Source organism: Amphiura filiformis, chromosome 11, assembly GCF_039555335.1.
Source record: "Amphiura filiformis chromosome 11, Afil_fr2py, whole genome shotgun sequence".
NCBI classification, from domain to species: Eukaryota; Metazoa; Echinodermata; class Ophiuroidea; order Amphilepidida; family Amphiuridae; genus Amphiura; species Amphiura filiformis.
The window spans coordinates 37,115,865-37,139,312 of record NC_092638.1 but is presented as its reverse complement, the minus strand read 5'-3'; the positions used below and the strand labels follow the sequence as shown (position 1 = coordinate 37,139,312).

Genomic DNA, 23,448 nt, shown 5'->3' with positions numbered 1-23,448 from the left:
TGATTTTTTATTTTTAATATTTTTCCGTTCTTCTTTCACCATGCAGGGTACAAATTTTATGATTGCTCATCCAATTTTTTTCACAGACATCTTCCGTCAATCGACTTACTTGCATGAACCAAAGGCCATGATGAGCGGGGGGGACACTGGCTGCGCCACTGTTTTGTGGTTTTTGTATGTTGTTAAATAAAATATAAATAAGTGCAAGAATCATCTTTCCCTACACAATACTTGTTACAAACTAGGCTAGATATCGGCCCCTACAAGACAAACGAACATAAATTGGGAAACTGAGAAAACAAAACAACAATAAATATATTTTGGATTTGTATGAGTTCATTACAAAATAAGGGCGGTGCAACAATTGTGTATGCAGGGGTGGTGAATTCTCAAAATGTTCTGCCAAAAATCGCTCCCCCTTTTGGCCTGCCAAAAATCTTTGCCCCTATAATTCACCACCTGGGGTACACATAATTAACGCCCTAACAAACAAAATAATAATAATCAATAAATGATAGACCCTTGATAAATAGAATAAAAAAATACAAAATACAGTAAACAAGAAATTAAAAACGTGATCTGAATTTTTTTTACGGTATTCTAAAAGTATAGTGGTATATGGATGGGTCAGTATATGGGGTTGGTATATCAATGGGTGGTATTTTTGTCTTTTCAACTGGTATAGTCATGGGTGTCTATTCTATGTTGGTATATGCATCGGTAGTAAAAATCGGGTTTGAAGTGGTATAGACATGCAGGGGGTACTACTTCAAAATCTTTGGAGGCACACCCCTACCCAAAAAAAATTTGAGTACCCCCCCCGGGCGTCAAAACTTTGTGCATGTTAAAATTTACCATCGCTTAAGAATTGCGTTGAACTTTTTCAAACTCCGTAAATTTTACAAAATTCATCAAGTACAAATTGTTTAAAACTTTTTCAAACTACGTATTGACTTTACGCTTGTTGCATGTTAAAATTGACCATCCCTTAAGAATTGCGTTGAACTTTTTTCAAACTCCGTGTAAATTTTACAAAATTCATCAAGTACAAATTGTTTAAAACTTTTTCAAACTACGTATTGACTTTACGCTTGTTGCATGTTAAAATTGACCATCCCTTAAGAATTGCGTTGAACTTTTTTCAAACTCCGTGTAAATTTTACAAAATTGTATAAAACTTTTTCAAACTACGTATTGACTTTACGCTTGTTGCATGTTAAAATTGACCATCCCTTAAGAATTGCGTTGAACTTTTTTCAAACTCCGTAAATTTTACAAAATTCATCAAGTAAAAATTGTTTAAAACTTTTTCAAACTACGTATTGACTTTACGCTTGTTGCAGTTGCAATTTGGAAATCGGTTGTTCTCTTTGAATTGACCATCCCTTAAGAATTGCGTTGAACTTTTTCAAAGTCCGTAAATTTTACAAAATTGTTTAAAACTTTTTCAAACTACGTATTGACTTTACGCTTGTTGCATGTTAAAATTGACCATCCCTTAAGAATTGCGTTGAACTTTTTTCAAACTCCGTGTAAATTTTACAAAATTCATCAAGTAAAAATTGTTTAAAACTTTTTCAAACTACGATATTGACTTTACGCTTGTTACAGTTGCAATTTGGAAATCGGTTGTTCTGTTTCAACTTTGTGCAAGTTGTTAAAAACTTTTTCAAACTTTGGTTAACTTTACAAAATCATGTGAAGGTTAAAACTTGCCATCGCTTGAAGTTAAAATGGGTTTTTTCTTGTTTATTTAAAACTTCGTGCATGTTAAAATTCACCATCACGCATCGCTTAAGAAATGGGTTAATACTCCGGTCGATTTGATTGAAATCATGTAAAGGTTACAAATTCAAAATTGCCATATGAGATTTACAAAATGGGTTGAACTTGTTTAACTTATTTCAGTTTCAACTTTAAAATCGCACCGTTTTAACTTAAAAACTTTATAGGCTGTAACATGTTACAATTCGCCATCATGCATCGCTCAAGAAATGGGTAAAAGTAGAACGTTCCCAAACTCCGTGTCGAGTCAACTGTAAACTTTTAAAACTTTGTGTGTAGGTTAAAACTTGCTATCGCTGGAAGATAAAGCGAGATAAAATGTTAGATCAAATAAATTTACTATTTCCCAGAATCTTATTAGGATATTTTATAGTTGAATGTCTTAAATTGGGAGTTGTATTTAATAGCGATAGCATATTCGCGGGATCAGGAGTAATACTATGGATGGAGTAATACTATGGATGCGCCTTGATCGTCGCCCGGTTGGCAATGCCACCCGGGGGGGTCACTCCCATTGTGGCCTGTACACCATCCGCAATAATCAACTTTTGAAAAGCACCCTAAACAAGGATTTAACCCTTGGCTAAAACGACACCCTAAACAGGGATTTCATTCCTAACATCAAATTTCATACCCTAAATTTCATTTCCGCGTATTTAGCAATTGCAATTTTGCTACCCTTTTTTCCAATTTGTCATGTTTTTGACACCCTAAACGCGATCTGTGCGATCGATCGTGCCTACCCACCTAAAAACGACCCTTTTACGCGTTTTTCATTATCGCGGATGGTGTACAGGCCACAATGGGAGTGACCCCGGGCAATGCCAGCATGTTTATGTTAGAATATGTCGATATAAAATGCATTGGGTAATTTGTATTCACCCATTTCTGACCGAAAAAAGATTATTTTGTTGAGCCGTAAGTATCACGTGCTATTTCCACTTAAAAATCTGGGTAATTTCTCCAAATTTTAGGGTAGCCCATAATTTTTTATTATATTGTATATTGTATATTTTATTAGAAATCACATAGCAGCCAACGGCTGAATTGCATGACATATACATTAAAAATAGCATTATGAAAAATACATACATTTATAATTAAAACACTCAAACATTAAAAAACATACAAATAAATAAGAACACATTATAATTGCACTTGACTGGATTTGGAACAATATCAAAAAATGACTGGCAATAAAAGCAAATTACATTGCTTTTAGGATGTTGGTGAGAAATGGTAGGGGACTATTTTGAAATCTGTTGGTCCTACACCTAAAAGAGTCAAATTTTGGTTGTCTTCTAAGAGTCATGTGGGAGTGATACTTACTAGGTGGAAACCAGTGTGAGAACCTCACAGACGTGCTTGCTTTCAGGGCAAATTCCTTGCAGATGTTTTGTCTCCTCTCAGACAACGAATGAAGTTCAAGGGTAGCTAAGGAATCTGCATAGGTAGTATACTTTCTACCAAGGATGTATTTGCAAACACGTCTCTGAATTTTCTCAAGCTGGGCTACCTGATTATGAGTAAGACCAGAATGCCAAAGTGGGGCGGCATACTCTAAAACAGGGCGGATGTACCCCTTGTACACCAATAACAACTCCTGGGGTGAGAGAGATGCTTCCTTCAGTTTACGGAGCATGAAGAGTTTACGATTGGCCTTCGTGACATACATTGAATCAACTTGTTCATCCCAACATAAATTGTTTTGGATCATAACACCCAGGAGTTTAACCTTCTCAACAACAGCTAATTTATGATCATCAATGGACAGATCAACATGTGGGGTAGCCTTCTTACCAAAATAAACTTGCATGGCCTGACATTTTGAAGGGTTCAACTTCAATTTATTGCTCTTAGACCACTCATTCAGGGCATCAAGATTCTCTTGGATTGCACTATCATCACTATATGCCCGATTTTCACCTATTGTCAGGTCATCAACGTATTTCCAGACTCTGTTTGTATGCTGGACATCATTCAATGCATAGTTGATCATGGCAAGAAAGGTAATAGGTCCCTAATTCCTAATAATTTCTGATTACAAATGGATTATATAAAACGCGATTTCTAAAAATCAAATTTGCCGTTTTCAATTGCATGCAAAGCCTTTAAAATCTATTCCGGCGGCCATGACCACTCTATCTACTGTGTGTACATGCCGAATAATTGTTATTGTAATTAGTGGTAGTCATGATCGTATTAAACTAAGTTAAAATCAGTTTAGTTATTTTAGCATTGCCATTCCTTGTAGGGTGTAGACATATGGAAACCTTATGTGGAACTATGGTGAGAATGTTTTCACTCTAAATGGTGTATACTCTCATTATGTAACATCAGTATGTCTCTTCAATTCTCCAATGTATGCATGTTTATCACAGGCAGCACTATACTAAAAAGCAGTAAACCTCTGACGAAGCGTGTATAAGCCCTTTTTCGCAATTTTTCAAAATTGCAACTGCGCATGCTCAGACATCGTCACACAGTTCTTCAACGAGAGATAAACACGAGGAGGCTGCAGTGCGTTTGCAATGCGGTGAACTGTGCAGTTGCATACAAACAATTTGTACTGGAATTATGCCGATTATTTTGTCTTTATTTCTTCATGATACAACCCAGCCCGCCCACAATGGCTACACCACTATCAAAAACTATCATAATTAGATTGTCTAATGGCAAATGTTTCAACATTACACACACATTCTATTCACCAACAATTTCACCAGGCCAAGTGTCCATGCTCCTATGTTTTCCCTTCAACCATACCCCTACTGTCTACCTCATTTTAAACCTCTATCCTCTCATTTTACCTTCTTACAAACATTTAACTAATTACCCCCACCCATCGACTCCAAATCCCCACAAGGTTCTGAACAGAAACAAAACATACATCACCCAACCTAAACCAATCAATCACAAACACCATCAATGATCACCACCAAAACACATGTACCAAAACAAACCACCCAAGCAGAAAACCGCGAAGCCCGAGAACCGCTCTAGTTTCTTCATAAAATCCATGCTAACACATTTAAAAAAAAGCAAATTTCTTTAATGTGCTTCAATAAAGGCTTGTTTCTCTGTATTTTGTATTTCCAAATGCAATGACCTTTGACTGATCATAACTTTATAACTGTAAATCCAACAGGGATGGTTAAGTGAGGTATCATTTTAATCCATATTTAGTGGTTATTCCTTCATGTAATTTTACACGAAGTTAGAGTTAAGGTTAGGGTTAAGGTTAGGGTTAGGATTAGGATTAGGGTTAGAGTTAGGATTAGCTTACACGAAATAATTACATGAAGGATCGACCTATTTAGTGCTTTATATGAAAATGTAAAAATCTCAATTAACTAAATTTATGACATGTGCCTCATTTATGCACATTAGGTCGCATTGGTTCCCAGAATTTATCTAAATTCTTTTCTTTTTTCATACTTTAACCTAAATTTTTTTTTTCATACTTTAACAGCAAAAATATGAAGAGCAGCAGACTACTGTAGAGAATAAACTACAAGCTTTACGAGATGAACAAAACAACCTTCTGGGTATGATTACCAGGAAAACTGAAAGTATGGTAAGATATGTAAACATCTCAAAAAAAGTAACTAACCCCCCTTAAATAATGACCATTATTCAAAAACGGGTGATTGTATTACAAATCTGTAAAATGCGTTGGAAGTAGAATTTATTTCTGCACATTTTGACAACTCATTTGCAGCAATTGACTAAATATTGACGTCACAGCGTACATTTAAATCAATGTAACCCAAGATTTGAAAGTTGCAGTAAATTGTATTGATTTTGTATTCAGTATAATGGAAGGAAATCTGTGTAATGATATCTGAGTGTTTTTGTATTGTAAAAATTTGTATGTAAATGCAACTTTCAAATCTGGACCTCACTACATTAAACTGACCGGTGTTTTATTGTTTTCTGGGCTATCGTATCAAATGAGGTGTCAAAATACGCAGAAATAAATTCTGTTTCCAACGCATTTTACAGATTTTCAATACAATAGCCCCTTTTTGAATAATGGCCATTATTTAAGGGGGGTTAGTTACTTTTTTTGAGGTGTTTATTATACTATTTAGGTGAGTGTCTCTGACCAGCCATGCCCAAACACAATTACCAATTAAGTTTGCAGGCTATAAAAGTAAACAAGTGATCAAAACAGAACAAAGATTGATTTTCAAATAGCATTGCAGTTAATTGTTTCTCTTAGTCATTTTGTAAGATCAAAACAAACTGAAACAAAGCTAACAATAATATTATGCACAGTTCATGTGTAAATGGTTGTTCCAGAGGTAGAGGTGAATGAAAACAAAATGGAGTTCCAAAAACATGCCCCAAGAATATACAAAATTAAAAAAAAGAGAACCCAAAATATACTAACTTTATTTGGTCTTTGAAATTATATCCATTCAAAATTGAGGTAAATTTATGAAATTCTGATATATTTTAGCAGATTCTGCTCAAAACAAAACAAAATTCCATATTTTTGAAGAAAATTGAACAATCATCCATTTTCTAGACCAATATACTTAAATTTGCAGCCCAAACCTAAACCTACATTTATGTACAAATTATAAGAATGTGGAAATGCTAACTAAATCTGCCGCACATGCTGTACCCACCTTTCCACTAACAAATCCCTCACAAAACCTTACCAACCTTGTTACCAACCCCCTGTCGTATACTCAAACAAAATGTGTTCAGATTGATGTGTGTTGGTTGTCTGTCAAGGTCAATTTTGGACAGGCAGTTGGCTCCTGGGACAGCAAAAATTAATGTCTGTGACATATGCTAGATTTTAAAAATAGTGCTTGAATAAGTTCTGTGAAGACAAAACAAGACCAGGCAAATAAATCAAGGCTATATATAGCAATGGATATTTGAACTGACTGAACCCAGAGATCTGGTTTATGTTTTCAGGTTCATATTTTAGACAGGGAGTTTTGGTGAAAATGATGGGCACTTGTCAAATCCTAGCTAAGACCATGTTGTATGTAACTTGGATTTGTCAATATTCTTTACACAATTTTAATATTATAGTTAAGAACAGCTTCGGTAACAAAATGGACTATTCCAGTTGAAATCCATACACCCTGTGGAAGACATGACCTTAATCTCTCATACACATGTTGATTTTAAATAGAATCAATCATTCAGGTAACCCCATTTGAAATTCACACTCCCTGTGTGGAAGATTAAGGTCATGTCTTCCATAGGGGGTGTATGGATTTCAACTGGAATAGCTGAGTTGAAACAAATATGTGACATCCCTAGTGTCTAGTTAAAATAAAAAAGTAAAAGCATAAAATTTTGTTTTTAATGTTATTAGAAAGAAAACGAGACCGAATTGAAGAGCATTGCAGATGATCTCAATGAAATGGATAACACAGAACCTGAATTTCAAGACTCAAAGAAAAAGGTATAGTAAAATTCATACTAACATCACTTAGTAGTGTTGCCCTAAGCCCTAATTGGCGTTAACAATGTTAGCACACACCACATTTTGACTGTTAATGTTGTTTCTTTGTAAGTTTTGTTATTGCAGCTAACACTTTTAAATCAACTTTCTTCATATAAGTCAAAATGTGTTTTATTTCAATTATGTTGTCAGTTGTTTCCCTTCAAGTTGTAAGCCAGCTAATACTGCTGATCAGAGTGTTTGCTATCCACCCATCCTTTTGGACAGGCAGTTGGCTCCTGGGACAGGCAAAATTAATGTCTGTGACATATGCTAAATTATCAAAATAATGCTTGAATTAAGTACCTAATGAACTTAAAACAAGACCAGACTAATAAATAAAGGCTACCATAACAGCTATTTGAATTGACTGAACCCCCAGAAGGGGAAGATTTTTGGTTTGTTTTCATTGTTAAATTTGGGACAGGAAGTTTCAGATAAAATGATGGGCACTTGTCAAATCCTAGCTATGATGACCCTGCTACTGATTGGAAGTTTGTATTAAGATATGTTAAATAATAATAACAACAACATCAACAATAATGAGTTAAGGTTACAGGGGTAAATGTAGATCCTATATTTCATTCCAGGAGAAGAATGCAGTTCAAGCAACCACAGACATGGGTGAATTGAAGAAGGAAATCCAACAGCTACAAGCTGATAAGAAGAAGAAAGATACATCAATGGATAAGCTTATGTAAAAAAGGAAATGGTTATAATGAAAGACAGAGATAAAAAGACTAGATCGCATCTGACATCAGGGCAAAGGCGCGCTGTGATTGGTTGCCGCCCTTGGCAGTACGCTATTTTCTGTATAGTTATCAGAATTTCATACGCGAACTAGTCTTTTTAACTCCGTCTTTCATTATATATCGCATATCTTTGATAAAGATTGAATATTACCATTCTGTCTTTAATAACTTTCCCAGGCTCTTGACACACCCAGGGGAGCACTGCCATTGATGTAAAAATAAATGAATAAATAGATATTAAACTGTTAACTGAGGCCTAAAAAAAATTAGGGTAGGTAGGTAAGGATTTAAAAGGCCTTGGAACTTTGTTTTCTTCTTTTTTATTTAATTTTTAAAAAAACATTTTTGGCAAAAAAAAGTCAGTCAGGCTTATTTTAGGGTAGGTTGGGTTACGTGAACCAAACAATTTTTTAGGCCTAATGAGGGTTGTAATAAGTTACCGAAAATTTAGAGCAAGTCAAGTCATTTGTCGTAATTAGCTTAAAATTGAGTAAAGTTACTCAAGTCAACATTGGCAAAACTGAGGTGGGTGGGGGCAGGGTCTTAGCTAGCCACCCGTCTGGCCGTCATTTTAGACGGCCAGTTTGCTCCTGGGACGGGCAAAATTAATGCCTTTGACAGATGCTATAAATTGTATGTGTTGAGAAGCTAATTGACCTTTTTAGTAGACCCAATTTGTAGAACAAGGCCATATCAGCACATATTTGAACTCTTTGAACCCCCCAATGGGCTATAGATGTCTGGTAAATGTTTTAATGGTCAAATTAGGACAGGCAATTTTATTCAAATGACGGGCAACCCTCAATTTCTAGCTAAGACCCTGGGTGGGGGATGAATGGGTTGAATCAAACTCATGCAGCCAGTTGCCTCATTACCTACCTGGAGTCAAAAATAAATTTGTTACAACTCTGCTAATTATTACATCTAAATGTGTTGATTTTGGTAGAGGATCTTAAAGGGAAATTCACAATGACTTTAGTAACATTGTTATTACTTTATGACTTGAGTAAATAGGAATTGCATATGATTTTGTTTGTTTGCAGCCAAGAGATGTCAACTCTCAGTATAGCTCAATTAACCAATGCGCAAATGAAAATGCTGCAGAAAGAGAAGAAGGCCAAAGAGGACCAAATTAAACAGATGTAAGTATGCAGTTGCAAAGAAGAGCTGCCATTTCCCCAGTACTTTTTGTTTTTTATTTCTTTGATTGTGTGTTTGTATGTGTATTTTAGTTAAGTATTGTCACCTCTAATGCATGAGGAATCAGTAGGTTTTTAACTGGTTTACCGTCTGACAAGCTTGGAACTGTCAAGCTGTCATTAGGAGTAGCTTTGACTTCTTCATGACAAAGTACTTAAGAATGAGACATGTAGGTCACACTTTGCCTACTGAAGACTGCCCTTTGTCAACAGAATAAAAGCAGATCTCGCCTATCTGCTAATGTAAAAGGTTTTGGTGGCTCTGAAAAGAGCCGTTCACTGAAGACTGCCCATTATCAACAGAGAACAAGCAGACCTCGCCTATCTGCTGATGCAACTGCAAAGAGTTTACAACAAAGTAGGTTGCTCCGTACCTCTGTGTGTTTATTAAATAAATAGGCTGCCCCTTGCCTATGAGGTCAAAGATCATACAGACGGACATCAGATGATCACTTTTTGTATGGGATAAATTACCCATGGAAGTGCACCATCCTCAGTGTTTTGACTGCTCTTGAAATACATCAATACAAATTTTTTGAAATAAATAAATAAACATTAATATTATGCTCTGTTGTTGCTGTGTGCTTGTTTATTTTTTCCCCAGTTCCGGTAAACGTAAAGAGGAAGTGATACAACTAGTGGGACATATTTTCTCGGTAGGAAAGATGAGTGACAAGCTGTCAAATTTCATTGAGTGAGTTTGATAAAATATTTGTATTGATCTTGATTACTTTTTAAACAGTTCAAGAATCACTGCGAATGATTCTTTTAAGTTTACATTAAGGAGGCCATCCAGATCAAGAAGAAATTGCCAGAACTATATCGCTATAAAGGACTTGAATTGCAGACCTTATTCAATGCCCTTATTTGACCAAAAGGCACCATTGGTTAACAAAAGGGCAAGTCCATCATAACATTGTAGGACTTCTGACTGATGAAGATGTTTGTCAAATTCAAGGGCAGTTGGATTTTTTGTGCTGAAAGCCAATTTAAAATTTTAGGAAAAAAAATAAGGTGGTTGTTACGATATTACAGTAATATGTTTTCAATAATTGTTTAAATTTGGAAACATGTATAATTGGATTGTTATTCCTTGATTAGGGGGTGGAGCCAGGATTTATTTGTGGGTTGGGGCTGATTTTAAAATGTTGACTTTTTTTGCACAAAAGTGGACCTTTTCCCAAAATTGTGTACTCTTTTGAATAAAGCACAAAGAACACAATTTTTTCACTGGCTACGCTCGCAAATGGGCAAATTTTGACCATTGTGATCAAAAAAAGCATAAAAACACTTTTTTTTTCACCTGCAACGCTGAGAACGCTCGCGAAATGGAATTTTTTTGACCTTTCTAGATTGGGGGCGGGGGCATTATAAAGCTATAATCATAATGCAGATTGATGTGTCAAAAACTTACGTTTATTTACAGGGGAAAATACTCTGCAATCCATGATACACAGAAAGAGCTGGATCAAGCCATAGGTGATATGGCCAGTTTGAAAGCACGTAAAGTAATTTACATGTAAGTATTGGGTCTTATCAATTGTTTAAAAACTTATAGGGCAAGGATAGGGAGAAGAAGCTTATATTATATATGTATTACACTGAAAATTACTTGTTTTCCACAAATGGAACAACACCAAAATGGGGCAAGGATAGGAACAAGAAGCTTCTAATTATTAGATATATATTATACTTGAAAATTGTTTTTTTTGTCCATAACACCAAACTGCATAGTGTGTTTTAAAATAACTCTTGTTCTTTATTTGTTAGATAACTTTTTCTACCGTATGTTTTACCAGGAGACTCATGAACTACTTTGTCAGTTAACACCACACATTCTAACCCCAGATCTCTGCAAGATCTGTAGATGTGATAGATTGGGATATTCCATTTGAAATGCACACTCCCCCTGTGGAAGATTTTGGAAATATCTTCCACAGGGGAAGTATGAATTTCAAATGGAATTAGCATATTAGGCAGCTCCATTTGAATTTCATACACCCTCTGAGAAAGATTCAAAATGAATTTTACACAGAGGGAGGGTGAGTTTCAAATGGAGCTACCTATTGTGTTAATTTCATTTAAAATTCATACTCCCTCTGTGGAACATATTTCCAAAATCCTTCACAGGGGTAGTGTGGATTTCAAATGGAATAGCCCATTCTATGACTTTGCAGTTGAGATACCAAGATCAAACCTTGTCTGTCACCAGAGAGATCTTTCGTGCCATCTATAGCCTGCATCCAAATTATGCCAACATTTATCCCTGTAACACAATATGTGCTGCCTTTTGGGAAAAAATTCAGGTCAATTAAGCCCTTTGGTTTCTAATATACCTTGTAATATTCCTCATCTTCACTGCTTAATTGTATAAATGTTCAATTTATTTAATAACTCAATTCATCAGATCTGCAGAATTCATGATATTTGTTCAAATACTTCTTTATAGTCCCTATATAAAACCCAATTTAGTACAAAATCAATTTTTAAATTATTGAGGAGCTGACCAATTCATAATTACTTTGCAGTTCAATATCTATTTTATTTTATTTATTTTATTAGTTCTTATTTTGCCTGGGGAAACCCCATCAGTGCAAGCACTGTTTTTCAGGGGTGCCCAGGGTCAAACAAAAAATACATCAAAATCTTTTAAAAACACATACATTAAAATTAAATATGAAATACAGATAATAAGATAGAATTACACATGTATACAATATACTTTATAAAAACACTATGTAAAAATACATTTAAATACCCATGCCAGCTGGGATTACATTAGATGCACATAATTGTAGTGAAGAAGCATTTTAAATATCAAAATTGCACGAAAAAAAGTAATGAACTAAAAATGGTGTTATGAATACAAAATATGCTTGAATGCTCCGAGACTTACTGGAAGGGGATTTTTTGCTATTTGAGGTAATTCATTAAAAGACACCACCCCTCTTGAAATAAATTTGCGTTTGTCAGAATTATTTTTGCATGAAGGGGGGACCAGATTTCCCTGAGAGCAGGGAACTACATGTACATTTGACTGACTTGAATCTTATTTCATAATAATATAGGGAGGAACTTGAGAAGTTGGAAGACCAACTGAAAACTGGCCAGGAGGCTTTGTCAGAGGTTCTTGATGAAGGAGAGGATTTAGATGAGAGCATGGAGAAGCTTCATCAGTCAATTATAAACTTAGCAAGGTAAAAATAATACTCTCAATTTGTTATACACGACCAGATTCCTATTGCTGCTGATCACAGAGGTATGTTCAGCTACTTTGTGGCTACTCTGTGGTACCAGTGCAGTATCAGTGTGTGTACTGTACATGGGGTTCTGATCTGTGTGTGTGTGCCCAAACAGGTACTAAGCAGTGGTGGCGCCAAGGGGGCATGGGGGTCAAATGCCCCTAGTCCGAACCTTTTTCCTCCAGTTGCTCTCCCCCAGTAAAAACCCAAACTTACAAAAGTGTCCATTTGTTGATTTTACCACCCTGAAATTCACTTTTCCCCCTTCCCCCCATACCCCCTTGGAAAAAATTTCTGGTGCTGCTGCTGGTACTAAGTACCAATGAAGTAGCTGGCCAGGGGCAGCAGTTAGGAATATTAGGAACCTAGTAGTAGTGGTAGACTAAGCCAAATTTGTTAAAATAATCCAACAAACAATCATTAGCCACTTTGATGGGATTAGTCTAGCTTCGAATATTTTTAATGAAATGCTTCCAATTTGGGGGGGGGGGGGGGGCACTTGCATCCAACTTTTAACTTTTAAAACAAAAAATTCTTCTTAATAACTTTCAAAATATCCTAAATGGGCCAATAGAATAGTGCTATGTGGCAAATCTGATTGCATGCAAGGTTACATACACAGGTTTCTGAAATACACTCTTCTTGGCCTAAGTTATTAAAATGTAATTACCTTTGCTAATTCATATATTCATAGATATACCTTTGCTAATTGCTAATTGTTTTTAGTGAGAAAGGCGCCCTCACAGGCAGTACTCCTTTAGTTGAGCGTTGCATCGCTACTCTTGAGGAACAAGTTGTGACTGGCACTTGCCCAGATTGTCATGCAGAATTTGATACTCAACTAGATGTGGATGGTCTTGTGCAAGAGGTAAAAGTCTATAGTTTATCATAACATCAGTGTTGCAGGCGTGACCCAGGGTACTTTTTTGTGATGGCTAAAAAACCTGTCCACAAATGGTGCAGGGTTCATTAGTACAATGACTGTGACTACCCCTAACAGCTTCCCATGTTGGTGGAGTGAGGCAAGCGAGGAAAGCGCCTTGCCCAAGGGCGCAACACAGTGGTGGGACTGGGATTTGAACCCACGCACGAAAGCACGGCGCTTTCCTCGCTTGCCTCACTCCACCAATGGTGCAATGGGAAGCTGTTAGGGGTAGTCACAGTCATTGTACTGATGAACTCTGCACCATTTGTAGGCCTGTCCAATACCTATATACAAAGAGAATTGATCTAAAATGCACATTGTAAAAGACATGCATGTGGTGTCTTGAGACAATGCTCTCTTTTAGGTCTTAGATGCAGTGAATAACAAAATAAGGTGTTCTAAAATGGCAACCAAATCAGATTTGATACTTTCTCATTGTAAATTTGTACTTTGAAGTCTTTAAATCAAATTTTATTATTAGAACTTAGAAGCAGCAGCTTTACATCAACTTGATTTCATTAATTGGTTTCATTATTAGTTACACGATCAGTTGCGCCCATTACCAAGCAAGCTGCAGGAGAAGGAAAGAGACTTGGTTCAACAACGCAAAGCACTAGATGAGCTGATCAATCTCAAGCCTACCAAAGACATGGTAAGTTGATTAAGGAGTTGTGTTGAAAAGGCATACCGTATCTAATAAATGACCTTGTCCAATAAACGCAAAAGTGACCAAAATGCAGAAAAGGAAAACTACTTGTTTAAAGCAGGGATGTCAGTTTTCAGGTAATTGCCTGATTTAAGGCCTTTTGCTACTCCAAATTTCCGCACTTTTATATTTATTTTCAGCCCATTTTGAGGCTTTATAGCCCAAATTTACACACTTTTTCAGGCTTTTCCTGCCAAGTCACTTCAGGCCACTTTCATCCCTGTTTAAAGGGATATTTTATGATCATCCAAACTTACTCCAGAAAGAGATTTTTATACCATTGATAAACCTATAGGCAAAATAACCAATTCTCGATCATGAGAGGATGAACCTCTGCGTCAGCGTACTTTTCATAGAATAACACGATCGCGCCTTGACCTTGCCTAGCAACGATCGTGTGATTGGTCAATTCTCAAAAGCTGTGTTTGCGCCGTAAGCGCCGGTCTTTGCGTAGTACGCTCGACGCAAATATCTGTGCGTACTCCAAGTTTGCTCTCATGATCGAGAATTTAATATTTTGCCTATAGTACTACATAATGTTTGTGTGCATAACCTTTCTTGACAAAGATATCATCCATTCATCCAACTTGTATTTTTGGACTGTCTACAGCCTGAAATTACAACATATATGGTTTGCAGACTGTAGTATAATTATACGTAATTTGAAATTTAAAGTCCGAATCAACTGAATTTGAATTTTTCCATGGATATCTATTGAAACATACCCAAAAAAAAGAGGATTCTAAATCACAAAAGCCCCTTAAACCCTGATGTCTGTCCAAAATAGTGAACCAAAATGACATGACGATTTCATTATTTATCCCTGATTGCAAGTGAATCCAGACCCACTTGAGCAATACACTGATAATAATGTTCACATTTTTTATGCTGTTAAATAATTTTTAAAAAGTCGTCATAATCTATATAATTGACATTTACTTCCATGGCAGGTAAACAGGCTTTCAAATGATGAGATTCCTACTCTTGAATCTGAACTAGCCACCATCGACACCTCTATTGCAAACCTCCAAGAGAACACATCCAAGCTGAAGTCCAAACTGAGTACCTTACAGAAAGAAGAGAGAACTGCCATTAAGATGCAGCCTGATATCTGGCAGATGGATAGGTGCCAAGAGGACCTCAATGAATTGAAACGCAAGATTACAGCTCAGTCACTGCAGCTTTCTGGAAAAGGTAGGTCTTAACAGTTGACCAACCAAAAATGTAAAATTGTTTTGTCTACTTACCGTATTTCATCAAATAATCGCCCCCCTCAAATAAATGCCCCCACCACTTTTTTCAACCAAGATGTTAAAAAAATTCCGATATTTCCATGCTATCTTGTGTAGTAAGCTTACCAAGTTGCTCACATGGTTGATAATAGCAGCAATAAATGGCGAAAATCTGCATCTGAAACCCGGAAGTGGACCAAAAGTCAGTGTCAAAAGTTCATAGTTCGTCATTTTAGCGTGACTTTTAAGCTTACCTAATGATTTTAACGGGAATTGTCGTGCTAAAATGACCTCTAATAAACGCCCCTTTGGGAAAATGAACGCCCGGGGCGTTTATTTGATGAAACACTGATAGTTGAATTTTCATGATGGATCAGATGGTGGTTGGGATTTTTTTTTCATTGACCTTTGGGTACAGTGGCACTTAAGATGTCAATAAATGTAGTCAAAATGTATCTAGGGGTCATTTGAGTCAAAGTACAATTATGTTCCAATTGCTTCTCTATGATGCATATTTAACAAATTCACTGAGTGGAAGAAGGGCCCAACTCCATCAAAACTGTTTTTGAGATATTAAGAAAAAACTTCATATTTGGAAAAGTTTTATAGACAGAATCTTCAGGGGACCTTTAATACATGAACATACAGTACGTATTACATATTTTCGAAATTATATATGATGTTTCTGTGGCAATGGTACAGGTCTTAGTACGAGCTGGAGTTGGGCTCTTTTCCACTAATGTACTGCAAGTGACAGTTCGGTAAGCAGATGTGTTTTAAATAGCTACAGAAATTTGTAATTATCCATTAATTGCACAAGTAGAAGCATGTAATATGTTAGCAAGAAAGTTAATTGCAGTGAAAAGCAGATTTCATGGATGAAGAAAATTCCTCTTTAACCCAGTATTTCTGGAAGAAGGGTCCAACTCCATGGAGTTGGGCCCTTCTTCCATGAAAACCATGATTAAGTGTACGTGTAAGACTATTTAGAGAGTGGATTTTGGTTCATCTTTCACACACAAGGAAGAACAGTCTGCTGGCAATAAAATGCTGGGTCTAACTCATTTTTGTAAAAAAATGGAGTTGGGCCCTTCTTCCACTGGCAGGAATTCAATTGAGGTCAATTGAGGGCTGAATAAGATTGTTGATGAATTGGTTAACATGGGGTTATTTTTCTTTGATGAAAAATTGCTAAAACAGTATCACACTGAGAATGGGATTTTATTTTGTGAATTTTAGGAGGAACTGAAATCTGCAATATTGAATTTCTACAAATTTGCCAGTTTTGTTAATTTCTTTGTAGATTTGGTGAATTCAGAAACATGTGATGAACTGCCAAATTTTAAGTTGGTTATTAAGTGATTTGTACACACACTTATTTCAATACTCAAAATATGCACTTTTTTCTTATCTGTTTTCCCCCAGATGCAAATCGCAATATGCAACAGATTATCTCAGAGATGAAAGACTTGAGACTAATCCAGTAAGTACTTTGTACCGCGTGTTTAAACATGGAAGGGAAAATACTTTTTTTTGTATTATGTCACAATTTATGCTATGTAAGTAATACTGTGAAAGTGTGAATGGTGTCTTTAATGTGGTTATATACCATTAATAGACCTGTCGAGGCTGAGCGATGCATGTAAATATGACAAGGAACTATTTGTGGCCCATCTGAAAAAGCTGGTTTAAAACCACAGGAAGTTATACATTTTTGTTAAAATATTACCAAAATTCATGTGCACGGCATGGGTGTTTAGTAAATATTCGCCCTACCTAATTGTAACTTTCATAATTCTTTGGAATCGGCATAAAAATGCATTAAAATGAGTACAAACAAGCCCAGTATTGGTTCATTTTGAAAAAAATGACTTCTTATGTTGATTGTTATGGACATGATTGCCAGCACATACAGCATTAAAAAGTACCTAATGGCTACTCTGTGCATTACACAACCATTTGAACTTAACTTTTTTCCAGGGACACTGTTAGTCAAGAGTTAGAGATGAAACATCAGCAAGTTGAAGAACAAACCGAGAGTGTTCATCAGAAACTGAGACTGACTATCATGGCACAACAACAAAAGAAATTACAAGAACAACAAGTAGCATTGAAACAAGAAATCAAGGTGATGCAGCTTATTTATTTGTTTGTTTATTTATAGGTATTAGTAGACAATCATGGCACTTTAAAAGTGGCACCTTTCTTTTCACATACGAGGGGTATCAAAAGTTTTAGAAATGCAGAAGTGAAAGAGCTATATCAATGAAATTTTGTCAGTGCAATCACTGGTCCTTATGTACATTATGGTCCAAAAATGGTCTCATAGGTATGTTTACTTTTCTTACAGGTGGCATTAGATGCCAATAACCCGCTGCCCCAATTACTGCGCATAAACTGCAAAATTGAGAAAATTGAGGCAAGCAGCATTATTAAGATCCTGCTTTTGAAGGGTTGCAGTGCCTAGAAAATTGATGATGAAATGAAAGTTATCTTCGGTGGTGATTGTGATATGTCACTGTCGCATTTTGGAAAAGGAATTTTTTATTTCATCACAGATTTTCTGGGCACTGTAACCCTTAAAATGGAACTTAATCATGCTGCATGCCTCAATTTTCTCCATTTTGCTGGTTATGCGGTTATACATAGGCAGGTAGTGACATCTAGCTCCTGTAAAAAAAGTAAACATACTTATGAGACCATTTTGCACCATAGTGTACATAAGGACCAGTGATTGCACTGACAAAATTTCATTGATATAGCTCTTTCACTTCTGGACGATTTCTAAAACTTTTTGATACCCCCTCGTACATGTATATTGAAAATTCATTATGAAATGGTAAGGAAATTTCTTGGAAGGGTTCAAACAATGGTTGTTTTTTGTAAGCCTGGGTTCATAAGCAAAACATTTATATGCCCTAATTAGCTTAAAGGCCCATTCAGTAATCTAAGTGTAAAAAAAAATTAGGTATAAATTGCAGACAAGTGAAGAATAATTCATTAAAATTGTCATTGGGTATTTTTGAAATGAAAAATGAGGAATACAGCAGTAACCCCTGTTCAAATATGTGTAGCTAAATTACAGATTCAAGTCACAATGTCTTATTTTGTCTTGATTACAGAGCTTTTGGCCTTTACACTAGCAGGATATATTAGCACATATGTGACCATCCACCACAACTTAGCCCGGATGTCGCCAGTGCCACTATTGAGATATGCTCCATTGAACTTAACAATAAACAATAGGAAACAAAGGATTTATTGGCTGTTTTATTGATTTTTCACTACTTAAATGTCAAGTACTATAGACATGATATACATCATTTTAAAGCTAATTTCAAGCAGAATATTTTGGTTGAATATCTCAAAAATGATGATTGGCCACTTCAGGGCTCAGTTGTGCATGTGAAGAAATTGTAAAAACCCTTCAGGATTTCAAAAAGTTTTTAAAAAATGTATGGAATTTCCAAAATTAGCATTGGAATTCTTTTGTACAGATTTCAGGATTGAGGGTCAATTTGGTAAGGAACAGCAAACAATTGTTTTGCCTAAGCAGTATATGACACTAACATATCTTAATTTTTAGTAAGTTAGGGGGATGAGGCAGTGGATCACAAAGTGCCCCTTTAATTGTATGTTTGAACTTCATGGATTTCTCTTATGATTTTGACAAAATAGATTTTTAATTTCAGAACTTTTCAAATAACCAATTTTGAATTTCTTGTTATTTTTCAGGCAGCGAAAGGTCAGCTGCAGCCTGTGAAGGTGAGTAAAGCTGAATTTATGCTTGATCACTTTTACAGAAAAGTGATTTTTATGTATGCTCAGTGTTTACTTCCGTTTTCAGAGCGTCAAGTCGATCAATCGATACAAATCGCTGAAGCAAAAACGATGTAGCTTTTGCTTTTGCAAGTTGAAGAAATCTCAACTTACGAGCTATGTCGCTTGACACGTCAATGCTTCAACCAATCATTTCCAACCAACTGGATCTATTTATGCTAATTTAATTAATTTACCTTTCTCAATTATTAACTTTCGGTGATAAATAAATTCAAAGCAATTATTATTGACAGCAATGGATGTTCTAAAAAATGTATTTTGTGGCATTTAGACTATTTTAATTGTCATCTGCAATCGCTATCAAGCAACAAGCGATGCATCTCAAAATTTGGCTTTCCAAAAGCGGTGCATCGAGTATATATAAATTCAACTTAACAAGATATGCCCAAAAAATCCCACATTATTCTCATTTCCAATTTTTAACCCAACAACAATTGCATTGCTCCTGTTACTAACAAATGCATTCTTTGAGGTAAGCTACTTTAAATTGTGACATGTTCTGATCCACTCACAGGCCAATGTTGAATTACTCTGTAATGTAGGCAACAAGAAAGGATAAAACAAGAATAGAAACTATGAAGACAATGGTATCTCAAAACTAAGTATGCTAAAGATGCAGGGGTTATAAATTTTAGCATAAATTACAAAGCCTTCAATATGGGCATAACAACTCAATTTTCAAAATTGCTGATGTTGGTCTCGGTGGATCTGATCGTGTCATAATTGCCCAGATATTTATAGTTCAGTTGCTGTATTAAAGAAAAAAGGAATAAAATTGTACCCCTGCTGAGCCCTATACTGATAAGCTGTCAACAAGGGCTTGTAAGTGTGACCACTAATTGCCTTGAGGCAATGAGCAATTAACTGACCAGACAGGACCAAGTGATCAGCTACAATCATTGAAAGAATGTGTTGGGTCAATTTTACTCCTTGTTTCCATGATCCCCAGTCACGTAAATTTTGATGGATGTTTTTCAAATGATGTTTTATGTGTAGCTTCAACCCTCCTGTAAGCTATGTCCCTCCCCTTCCCCCACCAATCAATGTTGCAGAGTCCAACACAGAGCCTGATGATAAGACATTGTTACGGGGGAAGGGGGATCAATTTTAATGCATGGTCCTAAACTGAAACTGTCCCGAGTTTGTAGATTGTAGATGACAGTGCAGGGGCCTTACTGACCATTACTTATTGATGTGTGGTTTGGGAGTGACACTAGTCAAGGGGGGGGGTAAATACCAGTAATTGGGTTGATTAGTGGCTTAAGTTTTATTCCCTTTTGGTAGAGCAACTGGATTATACCTTTCTTGAATGTTGAACTTATGTTTTTATTGAAATGCAGAAGCGTTTGATGCAAAAGGAATTAGAAAAGAATTACAATCAGCAGCAGAAGGAAGCAGAAGTGGAGGCGCTCCAGTCACAGGTGTGCTTTTTTTCTCTCTGCATTTACATGCATAAGAAGTAATACATTTAAACTCCTTGAAATAATTCATCAGGACTGTTAGATATCACATTATAATTGGCCGGATAATTGGTGAATTTTGTTTTACATGCCCAATAATTGACTCAAAGGTTGGATGGTTTAACTTTCGACCAGAACACTTTATCAGTAATGCACTGATCTTGCAACACACTCATCCCCAGAGTGTTCAGTTCCTTGCAATTAACCTAGAAAAAGAGCAAAAAATAAAATCCTTGGGAAAAATAAAAACTTTGGGAAAATTTCCCGGTATACAGTACATTTATAAACCTATGCAGTGAATGCATATACCAGTTTGAATCGAAAGATAATTTAATGGAAATAATATTCCATTCAATGGAAATAATATTCCATTCAATGGAAATAATATTCCATTCATTGAACTCCATGAGCTCCCCTTCCCCTTCCCTATTCCTACCGCGTGTCCACACCTAGCCTACTCCTAGCACTACGCCAATTAGTTCCACCAAGCATTCACTTCTGGTCGGCATAAACATTGGCTACCACTTCCGGTGTTTCTGTAACCTTTATCAACCGCGCGATATGTAAGTTCTTAGTTCCGACTAACAAAAGGTCATACTTACACCAGGTGCCAGGAGTATAGCAGCATTCACATTGCAACTTACGCCTGGCGGAGGTTACACCCAGCTCGCTACTCCTGACTTTTGTCAGGAGTAAATCGTCGGACGTACGCCTGGCGGAACTTACGCTGACTATCATTCACACTGCACCTACTCCTAGCAGCGCCTACCGCTACTCCTAGCAACTTACGCCGATCAAGTTCCGCCGCGGCGACGTCCGACAATGTGAATCGACTTCTGTTATTGGCTGGCTGTTACATGTAGAGGGTATAGAATTTATATTTGACTTTTATATACCATTAATCTGATTAAGAGTTTATATGAAACCTGTGGAAAGCTTTCTTCATCAATGCTTTAATTGTTGGCATCTCCTGTAAATTGATCATGATGCCCTTTTTGAAGTAATTGGGAATTCATGTACATATTACAGATATATGTATTGATCATGCCATAGAAAGTGTTGGTCTTAACCCTGGAATTATGGAAACTTTTGGGCTTCATAACTGCTAAATTGTTGGTCTGGAGTATATTATAAAAGTATACATATTTAGAATGGCAAAGACTTGATGAATTCATCTGTGAGGTCAAATGTCGGCAAAAATGCTCAGTTTTGGAGAAGATTACATAAACCGGTTTTTGACCCAAATTTGTTTGGGCAACGTAACAAAAAATTCTTGAAAAAAAAAGATTTAAATATCTATGACCAATTTATTTTTTTTGAATTTTGACCAACTTTGAGAAATTTTCACTAAAATTGTTAAAAAATGCTACATTTTGCAACAAAAAAAATCATAAAAGCCTGATTTTCACACAAATTTTATTTTATTTTATTTTTGGTGAAGTTGATCAAAATTCAAAGAAAATAAAAAAGTCCTAGAAATTAATATCCAATTTTTAAAAATTAATAATTTTTTTTACTGAAATTTTTTTTGTTACGTTGCCCGAAAAAAATTTGGTCTTTCTCCAAAACTAAGCATCTTGCCCAAATTTGACCTTGTAGATGGATTCATCAAGTCTTTGACATTCCAGGGTTAAGGTTGGTCTGAACCCTGGAATTATGGAAACTTTCGGGCCTCATAACTGCTAAATTGTTGGTGTAAAGTATATAAAAGTATACATATTTAGAATGGCAAAGACTTGATAAGTTCATCTGTGAGGTCAAATTTGGGCCAAAAGGCTCATTTCTGGCCCAAAATCCCCAAAAAACGGTTTTTTTATTATTAATTTTTAAAAACTAGATAAAAATATCTGGGAGCGGTTTTTTCATTTTTTTAAATTTCGACCAACTTTGAGAAATTTGCACCAAAAATGGTCAAAAAATGCGGAATTTTCAAAAAAATGGTGAAGTTGGTCATAATTCAAAAAAATAAAAAAAACGGCTCCTAGATATTTTTAAAAATTAATAAAAAAAACAATTTTGGCCAAAGAATTTTTTTTTTACGTTGTTAGAAAAAAATGAGCATTTTGGCCCAAATTTGACCTCACAGATGAACTTATCAAGTCTTTGCCATTCTAAATATGTATACTTTTATATACATTACACCAACAATTTAGCAGTTATGAGGCCCGAAAAGTTTCCATAACTCAAGGGTTCAGACCAACCTTAAGACCAACCTTAAATTGTAGTCTGTGGGACTATAGTATTTAATCTGTAATTACAGGTGGTCAAATTGGAAGGAAGGCGTAATGAAATAACATCTTTGACAGAAGAAATGGAAGGGTAAGAAATACCATTGAGCAGCAGCATAGCCAGCTATAAGAATTAAAATAAGATGGGGTGGTTCTTTGTGATCGGGGGATGTCAAAAAATGAGAGATGGTACACTCTTTGAGGTTCCAAAAAGGGCTGTATTGGGACAACATTTGAGTGTTTTTCACCTTGGTTATTTTATGATAAATTAAGGGCACTTTCACCTGAATAAAAAATAAAATCAAAAGGTGGGGGGGGGGTATGTGATCTCCTATGTCTGAAACATAAGATGTCACACATACTGGCCAAATTTCAAACTTTGAAAAGACACAAAATCAACTACATGTATAAATAGAGATGCATTTGTAGGATTGAAGATTAAATAATTCAAACATTTTCTAGGCAAATCATTTCATTGGATTTGCCTAGCAAAATGTTTGAATTATTTAACTGGACTTTCCATGTATGATATAGGATTTGACAAATTGACAATTCTAAAACACTTTTAACATGCCTGCCTCACATGCTGTATTTTTAAAATAGGTT

General features: G+C 35.8%; 1 protein-coding gene across 1 annotated transcript in view; it reads left to right on the top strand.

Moving 5' to 3' along the window:
* Positions 1–23,448, top strand: part of LOC140164808 (DNA repair protein RAD50.L-like) — a 66,869-nt gene that overhangs the window by 27,266 nt on the left and 16,155 nt on the right. Inside the window, exons 18-32 of the mRNA XM_072188181.1 lie at positions 5,258–5,362; positions 7,130–7,219; positions 7,849–7,955; positions 9,054–9,152; positions 9,814–9,903; positions 10,636–10,728; positions 12,278–12,406; positions 13,178–13,319; positions 13,915–14,028; positions 15,033–15,276; positions 16,740–16,797; positions 17,295–17,442; positions 19,050–19,079; positions 20,495–20,575; positions 22,875–22,933. Coding sequence (XP_072044282.1) covers positions 5,258–5,362; positions 7,130–7,219; positions 7,849–7,955; positions 9,054–9,152; positions 9,814–9,903; positions 10,636–10,728; positions 12,278–12,406; positions 13,178–13,319; positions 13,915–14,028; positions 15,033–15,276; positions 16,740–16,797; positions 17,295–17,442; positions 19,050–19,079; positions 20,495–20,575; positions 22,875–22,933 — 1,589 coding nt within the window. The remainder of the gene's footprint in view (positions 1–5,257; positions 5,363–7,129; positions 7,220–7,848; positions 7,956–9,053; positions 9,153–9,813; positions 9,904–10,635; positions 10,729–12,277; positions 12,407–13,177; positions 13,320–13,914; positions 14,029–15,032; positions 15,277–16,739; positions 16,798–17,294; positions 17,443–19,049; positions 19,080–20,494; positions 20,576–22,874; positions 22,934–23,448) is intronic.